The sequence below is a fragment of the Schistocerca gregaria genome, chromosome 6 (assembly GCF_023897955.1).
Source record: "Schistocerca gregaria isolate iqSchGreg1 chromosome 6, iqSchGreg1.2, whole genome shotgun sequence".
NCBI lineage: Eukaryota > Metazoa > Arthropoda > Insecta > Orthoptera > Acrididae > Schistocerca > Schistocerca gregaria.
This window is the reverse complement of record NC_064925.1, coordinates 118524253-118538959: the sequence shown is the minus strand read 5'-3', so window position 1 is coordinate 118538959 and position 14707 is coordinate 118524253. Positions and strand designations below refer to the sequence as shown.

At 39.2% G+C, this 14707-nt stretch overlaps 1 protein-coding gene across 3 annotated transcripts in view; it reads right to left on the bottom strand.

Moving 5' to 3' along the window:
- LOC126278962 (uncharacterized) overlaps positions 1-14707 on the bottom strand; it is a 297991-nt gene that overhangs the window by 72613 nt on the left and 210671 nt on the right. For all 3 annotated transcript variants that reach the window (XM_049979247.1, XM_049979246.1, XM_049979248.1), the window contains one exon: positions 114-189. In XM_049979247.1, the coding sequence (XP_049835204.1) occupies positions 114-189 (76 nt within the window). The remainder of the gene's footprint in view (positions 1-113; positions 190-14707) is intronic.

Here is a 14707-nt window from a genome sequence, read left to right as displayed (position 1 = left end):
CTTATTTGTAGTTTTTGTGGTAAAACCTCATATCATCAAAAATTTGATAAAAATTCATATACTGGTAGTAATTAATTTGACAAAAAATGGATCAGGGAATATGGTTAACTTACCTATTATTGTGTAGGTAACATTTTGTTGGTTACAGTACCCATCATTAATGGGATTGTTACTCTTCTGTCTCATGACCTAAAAGAAACACAGAAACATGAAGTAGTTTTGATTAAATGGTTTATTGCAGATGAGAAACTGATGTAACAATAAACACACACATCAAGAAACCTAAATGCACCCACCTGAGACAGTAGCTACACAGGTGAGACAGCTGACTTTCATGATTTTTGTTTATGATCTATTTTTTAGAATTTCCATTATTGTTACATAAAATAAGAAAAGTTGTTTATGATTAGCAAGGCAAATATTAACATTAACTGTGGGAACTAGCACAGACGAGGCCGTATAAAAAGTAACAGTTACCTAACAATACATCTCTGAGATTCTGTCTTTGTGGCTGATTAAGGAAAAATAAACTGACTGAATATGGTCAATGGACTGTAAATCACCAATACATGAAGGAGTCCTTATGACTTTTTGTCAGATTAATGCATACAGAGCACAGAAACTTGACAACCGATTTTGAAATTGGTGATAGTATCTACATCTACACCCATACCCAGCAAACTACTATGCCTCAGGCATCTCCTTAATATACATTCAAATTTCCATGGCTTTGTCACTTAATTCAGAAGCTCTGGCTGTATGAAATTGCCTACAACAGTTCCAAATTATGGAAAAAGAAATTAAGTGGTGCACATAAGATCAAGACAGTATTCCTGTAGCTCTCCGCTTCATAGTCCTGAACTGGCAGAAATTATAAAACTACAGGTAAATATGAGTGCAAGGTTAAAGTTTCTTGGCCTGACAAAGAGAAGGCATTGCCATAAATGAAACTTTGATTTTGTTATGTTAGAAAAAACTAGTACACAAAGTACCCTCTGCCACATAGCTGAAGATGGTTTGCAGAGTATAGATGTTGATGTAGATGTAAACTATGAGAATAATTTCTGGCTAGTACTCATATTGAGGTGGTAAAAGTTGTAGTACTGCCAACAGAAATATCTAAAGATAAAAGAGACATATTACCTAGCTTTTGGAGCTCATAATTCCTTCATTGGGGAGGATAGAGGGATGATTTTGGGAAGGTTATTTTTAATCTTCAGAACATGTGGACCCCAGGATGAGAAGACAACATGACAATGGGACAAGTTTTGGGACATGATTGACTATTGTCTGTATTTTTGTTGTCCATTCAGTGGCAAGCACATCAGACATTTGTGGAAATTAAAGGATTATTTTGATCCTGAAACAAGTGCCCCAATGTTGCATATGCATACATTGGACCTTATCCTCACCACAGGTGAGTCTCTCATCCTAGTGTCTGAGTGGCTTGCCCTTTGGCAGTATGTTGTTGACAGTATTACATAGTTTGCCTTCTGAAGGAAAGGTACTGGCCAGCTGTTCTGTGTATTAAGCTATAGTTGCAGGATAGTTTTGAGTGAGCATTTCATCTAGTTGGCTACACACAGCAATACCATGAAGTCATACAATTGGCTTGGACAGTTTATCCATTCTACATCCATATTCCACAAACCACTGTGATGTGCATAGCAGAGAATACTTCCCATTGTAACATCTATTGGGTTTTTTTGCCATTTCATTTGTGTCTAGAGTACAGGAAGAGTAAGTGATTACATGCCTCTGTGTGCTGTACACAGCCTAATCTTGCCTTCACAATCTCTGCATGAGCTGTACGTAACAGATATAGTATATTCATAGCTTTCTAATTTGGTACCAGTTATTGAGACCCTATAAATAGTATTTTGTGAGGTAGTGATATCCACTTTAAAGTGCTTGCAACTTTAGGTTTCCAGCATTTCTATGATGCTCTCCTTTGTGCCTCTCTGCCACCATTCATACTGCCCTTTACATACATTAAAACATGTCCTTTGAGTCCTATCTGGTACAGAATGGTAATAGTAGAGTGGGTGTCAGATGTGTTTAGTGGGTAATCTCTCTTGTCTAGTTACTCCATTTTCTCAGTATTCTGCCAATGAATGAAAGTCTGGCATCTGTTTTACCTACAGTTGAATCTATATGCTCATGCCACTTCATATCCTCACAGACTGTTATCTACATCTACATCTATACTCTGCAAAGCACCGTGAAGTGCATAGCAGAGGGTATGGCCCATTGTACCAGTCATTACAGTTTCTTTTTGTTCCATAGGGGGTTGCAGTATATCCATAGAGAAATCATTTAAAGCCTGTTTTTGAAACTTTGTCAAGAGACTTCCTCAGGATAGTTTATGTCTGTCTTCAAGAGTCTGCGGTTTCAGTTCCTTCAGTATCCCTGCGACACTCTCCAATGGACTGAACGAACTTGTGACCATTTGTGCTGCCCTTCTCTGCATATGTTCGATATCCCACTAGTCCTTTCTGGTATGGGCCCCACATTCTTGAGCATGGATGGATCAGTTGTGTAATATGTAAGCAATCTCCTCTGTAGACTGACTGCACTCATCCAGCATTCTACCAATAAGCCAAAGTCCACCACCTGCTTTACCCATGGCTGAACCTATGTGATCATTCCATTTCATATCCCTACAGTATGTTACATTGAAGTATTTGCATGAGTTGGCGAATTTCAATGGTAACTCATTGATATCATATTCATGGGAAGTTTTCATTTTGTGAAGTGCAAAATTTTGCATTTCTGAACATTTAGAGCAAGTTGCCAATTTCTGCACCATGTTCAAAACTCATCAGGATCTGACAAAATATTTATACAGCTTCTTTCAGTTAGTACTTCATTATAGGCATCTGCACCATCAGCAAAAACCTGGTTTTACTATTAGTATTGTCTGCAAGGTCATTAATATACAACATGAACAGCAAGGGTCCCAGCATACTTCCCTGGGGCACAACCAAAGTTACTACTACATCTGATGATGACTCTCCATCCAAGATAACAAGCTGTGTCCTTCCTACAAAAAGTCCTCAATCCAGTGACAAATTTCACTTGATAATCCATATGGTCATGTTTTTGACATTCAGTGTAGTTGTGACACCGAGCCAAATGCTTTTTGGAATTCAAGAAACACTGCATCTAGCTGGTTGCCTTGATCCTAAGCTTTCAGTATGTCTTATGAGAAAATGCGAGTTGGGTTTCATGTGATCAATGTTTTCAAAAACCTCGCTGGTTGGCATTGAGGGGGTCATTCTGTTCTAGGAACCTCATTATGTTTCAGCTAAGGATATGTTCCACGATTCTACAACAAATCGGTGTCAAGGATACTCAATGGTAGTTTTGTGGATCACTTCTATTACCCTTTCTGTCGATGGGTGTGACCTGTGCATTTTTTCAAGAACTGGGCATGAAGTTTTGTTCAAGGGACCTATGATAGATGAAGAGGGGCTAACTCAGCAGCAAATTCAGTGACCTGATCGATTCCATTAGGGCTTGTAGCTTTGTTCAATTTTAACAATTTGTTTAAAGTTTCTTTACAGTGATTGTATACCATGGAGGCTCCCTCCCATTATGAACTATTCTAGTGGGTGCATATCTATCCAGTATGAGGTCAACTATTCTTTTAAACTTGAACCAGAGTTCTTCTACAAGCTCCCAATCTCTGCTGAAGGTTTCAAGATCCTCATTGAGATAGGACATTCCTGATTTTTATCTAGTTTACTGAACACATATATCTTTCTGCTTATTTTTGTTGTCCTTTGTACCTTGGTTATAATTGTTGCTACAACTGCACCTTGCCATTGATACCAATTTTGATGTGGACATCCTCAAAGAGGTCAGGTCTATCTGTTGCCATTAGATCCAATATATTCCCATCATGAGTAGGTTCCTATCAATCTGTTCTAAGCAGTTTCTGGAGAAGGCATTTAGTAGAGTTTCACATAATGTCTTATCATGCGAACTACTAACAAAACTGTAATTTTCCTAATCAGTTATTGGATAATTAATGTCTCTACCAATGATTGCAGTATGGTTGGGGAACTTACACACAAGTGAAAGAGATTTTCTCTGAAGTTTACAGTTAGGTCAGGAGATGAATCTGGTGGGCAACAGAAGGAACCAGTTTTCATTTTATGCCCGCCCCTTATACTGAGTCTTGCATCTTCAATTTCTATCTTGGTGGATTTGAGTTTTTTTGTCTACTGTGACAAATATGCCACCTCCATTTCCAATTTTGACGTACACTTATATTTTCACCAAAACACTGCTATCAATTTCAAGTTCCAACCAGCCTTCTGTACTTAGTATTATGTAAGCTTCACTGCCTTTCATGAGTGCTTCAAACTCTAGCACTTTGTTGCAAATCCTTCAGCAGTTTACCATTAGGATTTTAATATTCACACCTGTGGGAGGCATTTCTTTCGATAGTACACTGATACTTCTGGGTTTCTTACAGCTATGATTATATGGATTGGATAGAGAGTACCTAATCTAAAAAAAACCTTGTCTGTACCCCACACACAGTCAGCTGCCTGAGTGGCAGCCCCTGATATAATGTGCACACCTGACCTATTAATGGCACCCTACAGTTTGCAACCCTATGGCACAAGTCCAGGAAGTCACAGCCTAGGTTGTCACAGAATTTGGAAGTTTCTGGTTCAGTATTCCAATTGACTTAGAACCAAAGTGCAACAATCAGTTCTGAGGACAATGCCACAAATTTTGGGCTTTGTTGAAATTCCACGTGCAAGGCTGGTCTTCTCAATCTTCTTCGCAAGTCACTGGAATGACCCAAGAATGACTTTGGAGCTCAGGCAACAGGCATCATCTGTTCCAAAATGCACAACAATCTGCAGTTGGTTACACCCTGTTCCATCAATGATTGCTGGAACAGCCTCTTCTACATGTTGGATGAGGCCCCCAGGTATAAACACTGAGCGCACCTGGTTTTCTTTCCAGTGCCTTGCTGCCATGTCCCCAAGGATACCATCATTTACCATACATTTGAACTGCTGATGGTTAATGGACGCCTACCCTTTTGTGTTTGCCTCCTCCTGACATTGGACAAAAACAGGTTTCCTACGTCAGGTGGTGAGTTCCACTGGGTCAGTTCCAATGAAAGACAGCACCTCCAACTCCTTTGTTAGGGGGATTTGTAAAACACCCTAAGTCCTCCCTGGTACCTATCCACCCTGTACAGCATGCCTAGATCTAACATTGACGTGCCACTTGCAGTCATGTGGACGGATAATGACAGATTCTGTACTTTCTACAGGGGAGACAGGATAATACTTGGGGTACCTCTGGTACAGGTATCACAGGTATATGACTCTTGGGAGCTCCTTCAGTACACTGATTCACAGCAGCTGTCAATCATTTGATAGTCGTCAGGGCAATTTCCTGCTGCTTATGAACAACAACCAACTCATCCCATGTTTGAGAACAGCATTCACAATGGACTGCATTTTGGCTGGTGCAATGTATTACAAGGCAGTGAACAAAGGACTTTAAATTAAGCCTGCTGATTATCTTTTATCTGCAGCGCCCCTAAGTTGCTAATTCCTTATAAGAATTGAAACGGATACAAAAAACAAGGTTTCTATTAAAGCAACAAATGTCTTGATGTTAATTATAGTTATTATCAAACTCTGAAACTGAGTTAATTTATTATAAATGCCCTGGATCTACAATATATCAGAACTGGGGCAAAAGCTTGATAGTGTTTGAGATAGACCATAATAATTGAAAGGGCTTGGTACATAAACCACATATGTTCGAGGAAGTGTAAGACATGTTATTTGGTCGTAAGTGTGCCAAAGTGAAGTGCCATGCCTCGCCACACAGAATTCTTCTATTGCATGTCACTGTATTTCACTCTGTGGAATTCAAATGTGTATATTTTGCAATGGAAGCCATCATCTAGTAGTCTGAATCTATGGATCTTGCAAATAATTATAACAATGCTTATCACTGGCACACCCAATCAACCACATAAAGAAACATTGATTGTCTTCCACCCATTTGGGTTTATTTGGTTCAGCCTCTTTACTCCCATCCTCTCTTGTCTGCAGGAAAGTTTTTTATTTCTGGATGCGATGGGGATTTCCCTGGCAAAGACATCATGTACACTATTCATGCACTCAAAAACCAACTTATGAATCATTCAGAAATCAACTTAGAATGTGTTCAAAAATGTTCAAAAACCACAATCGTATGAACAATCAATAGACCGATGTGCACTGGATGCTAGGTGCTTTGTGAAACAAGGTTTTTTTCTTCAAGAATATGAATTTGGTGCCACCTGGGGCAAACAGCAACTGAAGAAAGAAAGACGACACAACTGCTGTAAATGGTTGGCACAGAAGGGAAAAAATTGCAATACAATCTAATCTGCTGTTGAAATTTGATGCATAAGATACTGTCTTTACATATGAACTATGTTATACAGAATATGTTAGATTAGGCAGTAGCAGCAATGCCCAGGGGAAGACAGTTTAAAATCAGAATGCTTTTGTGACTGGACGAGTTGTAGGAAGTGTTTGGACTGAGCCGTGTTGAGCCACTGTAGGTCAGGAAAATAGGACACATTGATTGGACAGTGTAGAAGTGCCAGTGAACTCAGGTTTTTTGAGTCACTGAAAGTAGGGCAGTTCAGTGCCACATATCCAGCTACTAACGTTATGTGTTGGTGTTGGTGGCATTTAGAATATTTCATGCACATGCATATGATTGATAGAGGCAACAGTCTACAGTACACCTGCAGCCATGATGTGTGAGCTCTGGCAGCAGGACTTGGCACTGCATCATGTGGTCATGAACCAGCACCATGATCAGTTTTGCAGAGCCAAGTGGAGGGGTGCTGTGACACAAGATGTGTAAGAAGTGCTCAGGGGACATACTAACAGATGAGTGTGAGTCAACAACTGACAGTGCTTGGCATACCACAGCAAACTTGTTACTAAATGATGGTTTTGCCCTCTCCAATACCAGATGGCAACAAAGGTCTTCTCAGTGGCATCTCAAATTGTGGCAAGTTGGAATATGATACATATGTTATATTTTCTGCTCTCAAGACTAGCTAAAATCTTTTACTCTTTTTACCTAACACAGTTAGTTGCACATGTAGTCAGTAATATGCACATGAATATGTAAAACTGTCATTTATGTAATAGCTCAGTTGTTTATATGTATCTTCCTGATTACAATGGTGCAAATGGTTTCAATGGAAGCTTGAGTAATTAAAAGTTCCAGCTAATTGAAACTATAACAACATCATACACTGAAGCATAAAAGAAACTGGTATATGCATGCATATTCAAATACAGAGATATGTAAACAGACAAAACACAGAACTGTGGTCAGCAGTGCCTATATAAGACATCAAGTGTCAGGTGCAGTTGTTAGATTGGTCACTGCTGCTACAATGGCAGGTTCTCAAGATTTAAGTGAGTTTGAATGTGATGTTATAGTCATCACACAAGTGATGGGACACTGCATCTCCCAAGATAGCGATGAAGTGGGGATTTTCCCATACAACCATTTCATGAGTGTACCATGGCTATCAGGAACCCAGTAAAACATCAAATCTCTGACCATCACTGTGGCTGGGAAAATATTCTGCAAGAAAAGGACCAATGACAACTGAAGAGAATCATTCAATGTGACAGAAGTGCAACCCTTCCACAAATTGCTGTAGATCTCACTGTGGGCCATCAACAAGTGTCAGCATGTGAACCATTCAACGAAACATCATTGATATGGGCTTTTGGAGCTGAAGACCCACTTGTGTACTCTTGATGGCTGCATGACACAAAGCTTTATACCTCCGCTGGGCCTGTCAACACTGACATTGGACTGTGATAACTGGAATAATTGACAGTTGAAAAAATCAATTCATCACTGTACAAAAGCAATAAAGTGGCAGGTATATTTTGCAGCTAAACTAGACAAGTATGGCAATGGGCAAAGTGCTCTTCAGTGGCTCTGGTCTTATCTGACAAACAGAAGGTGAAGAGTAATCATAACATGTAATACAACAAATTGTGCTTCTCAGTGGAATACAATTTCACAAGAAGCCTCTCAAAGCTCAGTCTTAGGGCCAATCTTGTCTTATACTTCAATGTTTTGCTTCTCAATATTAGTACCTAACCAATCATGTTTGCCAAGGATACTTCAGTACTTACTGAAAAATAAAATGCAAGAGAAATTAAAGATGACATCCTAAATGCACTAACAAATGTAGATGCTTTGTTTCAACAAAACATTTTTTAAAAAAGAAAAATGTAGTCAGTCTTCTAACTGGTTTGGTGTGGCTTTCCATGAATTCCTCTTCTGTGCCAACTTTTTTGTTTCTGAGTAGTACTTGCAAGTTATGTCCTCAGTTATTTTCTGATTCTATCAGAATCTTGTGTCTACATCTAGAGTTTTTACCCTCTACAATTGCTTTCAGTAACATGGAAGTTATTTCCTAAACTCTTAACAGATGTCCTATCATGTTGCCCCTTCTTCTTGTCAGTGTTTCCCACATATTTCTTTGCTCACAGATTCTGCAGAGAACCTCATTCCTTATCTGAACAGACTTCCTAATTTTTTGCATTCTTCTGTAACACTACATCTCGGATGCTTCTATTCTTTTAAGTTCTGGTTTCCTGCAGCCTATGTCTCACTGCCATACATTTCTCTGATTCAAACTTACATTCTCAGAAATTTCTTCCTCAAATTAAGACTTGATGCTAGTAGACTTTTCTTGAGCAGGAATGCCCTTTTCTCCAGTGGTAGACTGCTTTTTATGTCGTCTTTGCTACATCTGTCATGAGTTATTTTGCTACCTAGGTAACAGAATTATTTAACTTTGCCTACTTTATGATCACCAAATATCATGTTAAATCTCCTGTTGTTCTCATTTCTGCTACTTCTCATTTCCTTCATCTTTCTTCAATTTACTCTCATTCCATATTCTATACACATTAGACAATTCATGCTATTTGACTGATCCTATACTTCTTCACTGAGGATAACAATGTCATCAGTGAATCTTGTCATTGATATTCTTTCACCTTGAGCTTTAATCCCACTCTCGAACTTTTCTTTTACTTCCATCAACAATGGAAACTCAAGGTCAGAATATCAACAATTTAGGAAAAGACAGATTGCATTTATCATAAAGATGACATGTTAAATTTCTGGCTGGTAAAGTTATAAGACATATTTCAGCCACAGATTTGTCAGAAAAAGAAGGAGAAAAAAACAACATTCATTCACACAGGCAAGCATACCTCACACACAAATGTCTGCTGACTCAGGCAGCTTGGACAAGAGTGCAACTGCCTTGTCGAACCTAAATAGCAATCTAGAGGGGGTGGGGAATGTGAAGGGATAGCAGAGTATGGGTGAGGAAAGATAGGAGCACTGTCTGGCTGGTTGTGCAGGGACTAGACTGCCAACTGGCACAGAGTCAGGAGGTTGTGGGTCAAGGGGGTGGGGAAAATGGAGTGAGAAAAGAGAGGATTGGGGAAAGATCAGTGGGCACAGCGGTAAGCACATGAAGAGGGTGGGATATGAGAATGGGGAGGAGGTAATAGGACAGAGGGGGTGGAAGCTGCTGGATGGAGATTGTGGGGATAGTGTATTACCACAGGTAGAGGCCACGATAATTCTAGGAGCAGAAAACATGTTGCAAGGATTACTCCCATCTGTGCAGTTCAGAAAAGCTGCTGGTGGAGGAGAGGATCCAAGCAGCCCAGGTAGTGGAACAGCCACTGAAATCAAGCATGTTACATTCAGCTGCATGTTGTGCCACAGAGTGGTCTACTTTTCTCATGGCCACAGTTTGGTGGTGGTCATTCATCCTGATGGACAGCTAGCCGGCAGGAGTACCAATATAAAAAACGGTGCAATGATTGCAGCACAGCTGGTACATGATATGGCTGTTTTCACAGGTGGCCCAGCCTCTGATAATGTAGGATAAGCCTGTACAGTACTGGAATAAGTGCTGGATGGATTTGGCAGGTCTTGCATCTGCGTCTACCACAAGGATATGATATTTGTGGCAAGGTGCTGGGACTGGAAGTGGACAGGGATGAACCTGGATGTTGTAGAGGTTGCATGGGCAATGGAACACTACTATAGGAAGGATGGAAAGGATGTTGGGTGGGACGTCCCTCATTGCAGGGCCTGATAATAGGTAATCAAAGCCCTAGCGACATATGAGATTCAGTTGTTGCAGTCTGGGTACTGGGTCATTCTCACTGCAGATACACAGTCCCCAGGTGCCAGATCATAAGGGAGAGATTTTTTGGAGTGAAATGGATTAAAGCAGTCAAAATGCAAGTCTGTTCATGGATGATGAGTTTAATGTGGAGAGAAGTGTTGATGGAGCCATCAGAGAGGAGGAGATCAACATCTAGGAAGGTGGCATGCTGGGTTGAGGAGGACCAGATGAAGCAGATGTGAGAGAAGGTGTTGAGGTTGTGAAGGAATGAAGGTAGGGTGTCACTGCCCAGATTCCATTATGAAGATATCATCAATGGTCATGAACCAGACAAGGGGTTTGATGTTTTGGGAGGCTACAAAGGTCTCCTCTACATGGCCCATAAACACAATTGCATAGGAGGGTGCTATGCATGTGCCCATGACAATGCTGTGTTTGTTTGTATACCTTCCTGTCAATGGATAAATAGCTGTGAGTTAGTATAAAGTTAGTAAAGTGTATGAGGAACATTGTTGTGGGTTTGGAGTCTGAAAGATGTTGGGGAAGGTAGTGTTCAATAGCGGTAAGACCACGAGCATGAGGGATGTTGATGTACATGATTCCCATCATTGCTTCTTTGCACATTTACTGAACAGCAAGGGTGAAATACTACATCTCTGTATTATACACATATTAATCTGTGAACTTCATTCTTAGTCTTCCACTCTTATTCTTACATCATTGTTATTGTAACATTTTAGATTGTTGAGTACTTTTTCCAAGTTGACAGATCCTATGAACGTGTCTTGATTTTTCTTCAGTCTTGCTTCCTCAGCCACGATGTTAAAACTGTCTCCCTGGTGTTTCTATCTTTCCTAAAGCCAAACTGATTGTCATCTAATGCATCCTCAAGTTTCTTTTCCATTCTTCTGTATATTATTCTTGATAGCAACTTGGGTGCATGAGCTGTAAAACTCACACTTGTTGGCTCTTGCTATTTTTGGAATTGTGTGGATAATGTTTTTCCAAAAGTCTGATAGTATATTGGCAGTCACATATATTCCATACTCCAATATGAATAATTGTTTTGTTGCTACTTCCCCCAATGATTTTACAAATTCCAATGGAATATTATCTATCTCTTCTGCCTTATTTGATTTTAAGTCTTCAAAAGCTCTTCTGAACTCTGACTCTAATACTTGATCCCCTATCTTCTCCCTGTTGACTTCTGTTTCTTCTTCTATCACATGATCAGACAAACCCTTCCCCTCATAGGGGCCTTTAATGTACTCTTTCCATATATCCACTGTCTCCTCTGCATTTAACAGTGGAATTCCCATTGCACTCTTAATGTTACTGCCCTTGATTTTAATTTCACCAAAAGTTGTTTTGATTCTTCTATATGCTGACTCAGTCCTTTGGACAATAATTTCTTTTTCAATTTCTTTACTGTTTCATGAAGGCATTTCACCTTGGCTTCCTTCCACTTCTTATTTATTTCATGCCTAAGTGACTTCTATTTCTGTATTGCCAAATTTTCTGAACATTTTGTGCCTCTTTCTTTTATCAATCACATGAGGTATTTCTTCTGTCATTTAGGGTTTTTTGCAGTTTCTTTTCTTATACCTACATTTTTCTCTCCAACTTAGGTGATTGCCCTTTTCAGAGATGTCCTTTCCTCTCACCTGAACTGCCTACAGAGCAAGTCATTATCACAATATCTACAGCCTCAGAGAACTGCAAGCATATCTCTTCAGTGCTTACAGACCCCCATTTGTGTATTGGTTCTTCCTGATTAGTGTCTTAAACTTCAGCATAATCTTCATCATTATCAAATTGTGACTTGAGTCATGCACTGCTATTCAGTGTCTGGTTTCAGAATCTCTGTGTGACCATGATGTAATCTAACTGAAATCTATCTATATCTCCTGGCCTTTTTCAAGTATACTTCCTACTCTTATGATTCTTGAACAGAGTATTGACTATTACCATCTAAGATGTATTGCAGAACTCAATTAGCCTTTCTTCTCTCTCATTCCTACTATCAAACTTATATTCTCGCATAGACCATTCTTCTACTCTTTTCCCTACAAATGCATTTCAATTCCCCATGAATATTAGATTTTCATTGCTCTTTACATGCTGTATTACCCATTCAATAATATACATCCCCCATCTCTTCATCTTCAGCTTGTGATGCTGACATATACACCAAGAGTGTTGTTGTTGTTGGTGGTTGGTGTCAGTTCTGAGAACAGCATTGTCATGGAGCTGTTCAAAGCAACTCACTCTCTGTCCCACATTCCCTTTCATGGCAAATCCTGCTTCTGTTATACTACTTTCTGCTGCTGTTAATATTACTCTATACTCATTTGACCAGAAATCCTTGTCTTGATTCCATTTAGCTTCACTGACTTCCGTTATATCTAGATTGAGCCATAATTGTTTCCCTTTGTAGATTTTCTAGCATCCCTACCCCATTCAAGCTTTTGACATTCCAAGCCCCAGATTGTAGAATACTATCCTTTCATTTGTTATTCATTCTTTTTCTGACACATTCCACATCATTACGAAGTGTCGTATTCATGATATACTGAACAAGTATTAATCTAATCTAATCTAATCTAGTCATGGCAGCTTCCCCCTGGGCAGTCCCCTTCCACAGATCATTGTGGCACATTAATGTCAAATCTTTTGCCAATGGAGATATCATCATGACACTTTTTTCAATTTCAGACCACATGTTCTATGGATACAGGTTATGTGTCTTTAATGGAGTGATTTCCATTGCCTTCTGCATCCTCATGTCATTGATCATTCCTGATTCTTCCACCTTATAGAGACAGTTCCCCATCCCAAGGGCAAGAGAGTACCCTGAATCTCTGTCGCTCCTCTGTCCTCTCTGGCAAGGCTACTGGCAGATTTGAGGATGAATTCATACACTGGAAGTCTTTGGGTTATCATTCTCTGTTGACACAGCTTAAAACCAAACAACCAAAAAAACCATACACGAAATCAAGTTATGTAAGCGTTCAGTCCATCAAATTCTGAGGATTAAATGTTGATGAAAATCTAAGCTGGCAGGCACACATTGATTATTACACTACTAAATTAAACAGACTTGCTTTTGCAATGGACATACTTTCTGGGGTAATAGACAAACAGCAAGAAGGTGGTGTACCACAGTTACTTTGAATTCGTAATTACATATGGTTCAGTTTTTGGCGAGAGTTCAAGCCATGCAAAGAATCATGCTACTTCAAAAAAGAATCATTAGAAAACTGTGTACTGCCCATCCAAGAACTTAAAAATTGTACCTGTTTCTATACTGTACATATTTGAGATTATCATCTTTTTACACAGTAATCTGGAGCTAACTAATGAAAACCATTTCAAACCACGTACAACACAGATGAAAAGAAAATGTCATGTTTCCAAAGAACTGCTAAATACTCCACCAACAGACAACCTAGTGCATGGGAATGAAAACCTACGATCAACTCAAGGGTAAAGATGGACTGAGCATGGCGAAAGCTTCACTCCTGGCGGAGAACTGCTACTATGTGTGGGAAATTCAGGCACTAAGTACTCATAAATCATAAGGAAAACAATTTAATAATATTACTGTGCTCAACAAAAAAGAGTACTTGTAAAAATAGAGCCAGCTGGAGAAGCTGTGTTGTTCTAGGCACTACAGTCTGGAGCTGAGCAACCGCTACGGTCGCAGGTTCGAATCCTGCTTCGGGCATGGGTGTGTGTGATGTCCTTAGGTTAGTTAGGTTTAATTACTTCTAAGTTCCAGACGACTGGTAACCTCAGAAGTTAAGTTGCATAGTGCTCAGAGTCATTTGAACCATTTTTGTAAAAATATTTTTATGGAATTAAATATCTATGTACATCATAAGACGAAAACTGACAAGACTCCTGTATGATAGGTCTCAAATGATCTCTCTCTCCCATTTTCAAATACATTGATCTTCTCAATAACATTCTACCTTATGGAATGTAAACTTCTCTCCAGTGTAAAATTAATTCCATTATGGTTTCACCATAGGTTTATACAACATAAGGAAGTAGGACTAAGCTGTAGGCTTAAGCAGAGTCAGTCAAAATGAGAATAATAATCACATAGTAATATCAGTATAGATGGATGAAACATTTAATAAGTACAAATACAATGAAACCCTGCTTTTACGCTTTTCAAGGAACTTAAAAAAATGTTTTTAAACTGTAAAAGTAATGTATAGTATAACCCCTTGCGTTTTATGTATGTGCACATAATAGGCCTCAAAATACTCATGTCAGGGACTTGTTTATTATCTAATAATGGTTTATTACCTAGTAAAAACTGCTGATACAATGGGAACTGATAACTGGGAAGCAAAAATGTTTAACTTGATTTCATAGATCATTGTCAATGTTTTTGGAACACCTGCAACTGTCATTAAAATATTTTGTGTGCTGTTTGCATATGTGCTGTTCTGCATCTCT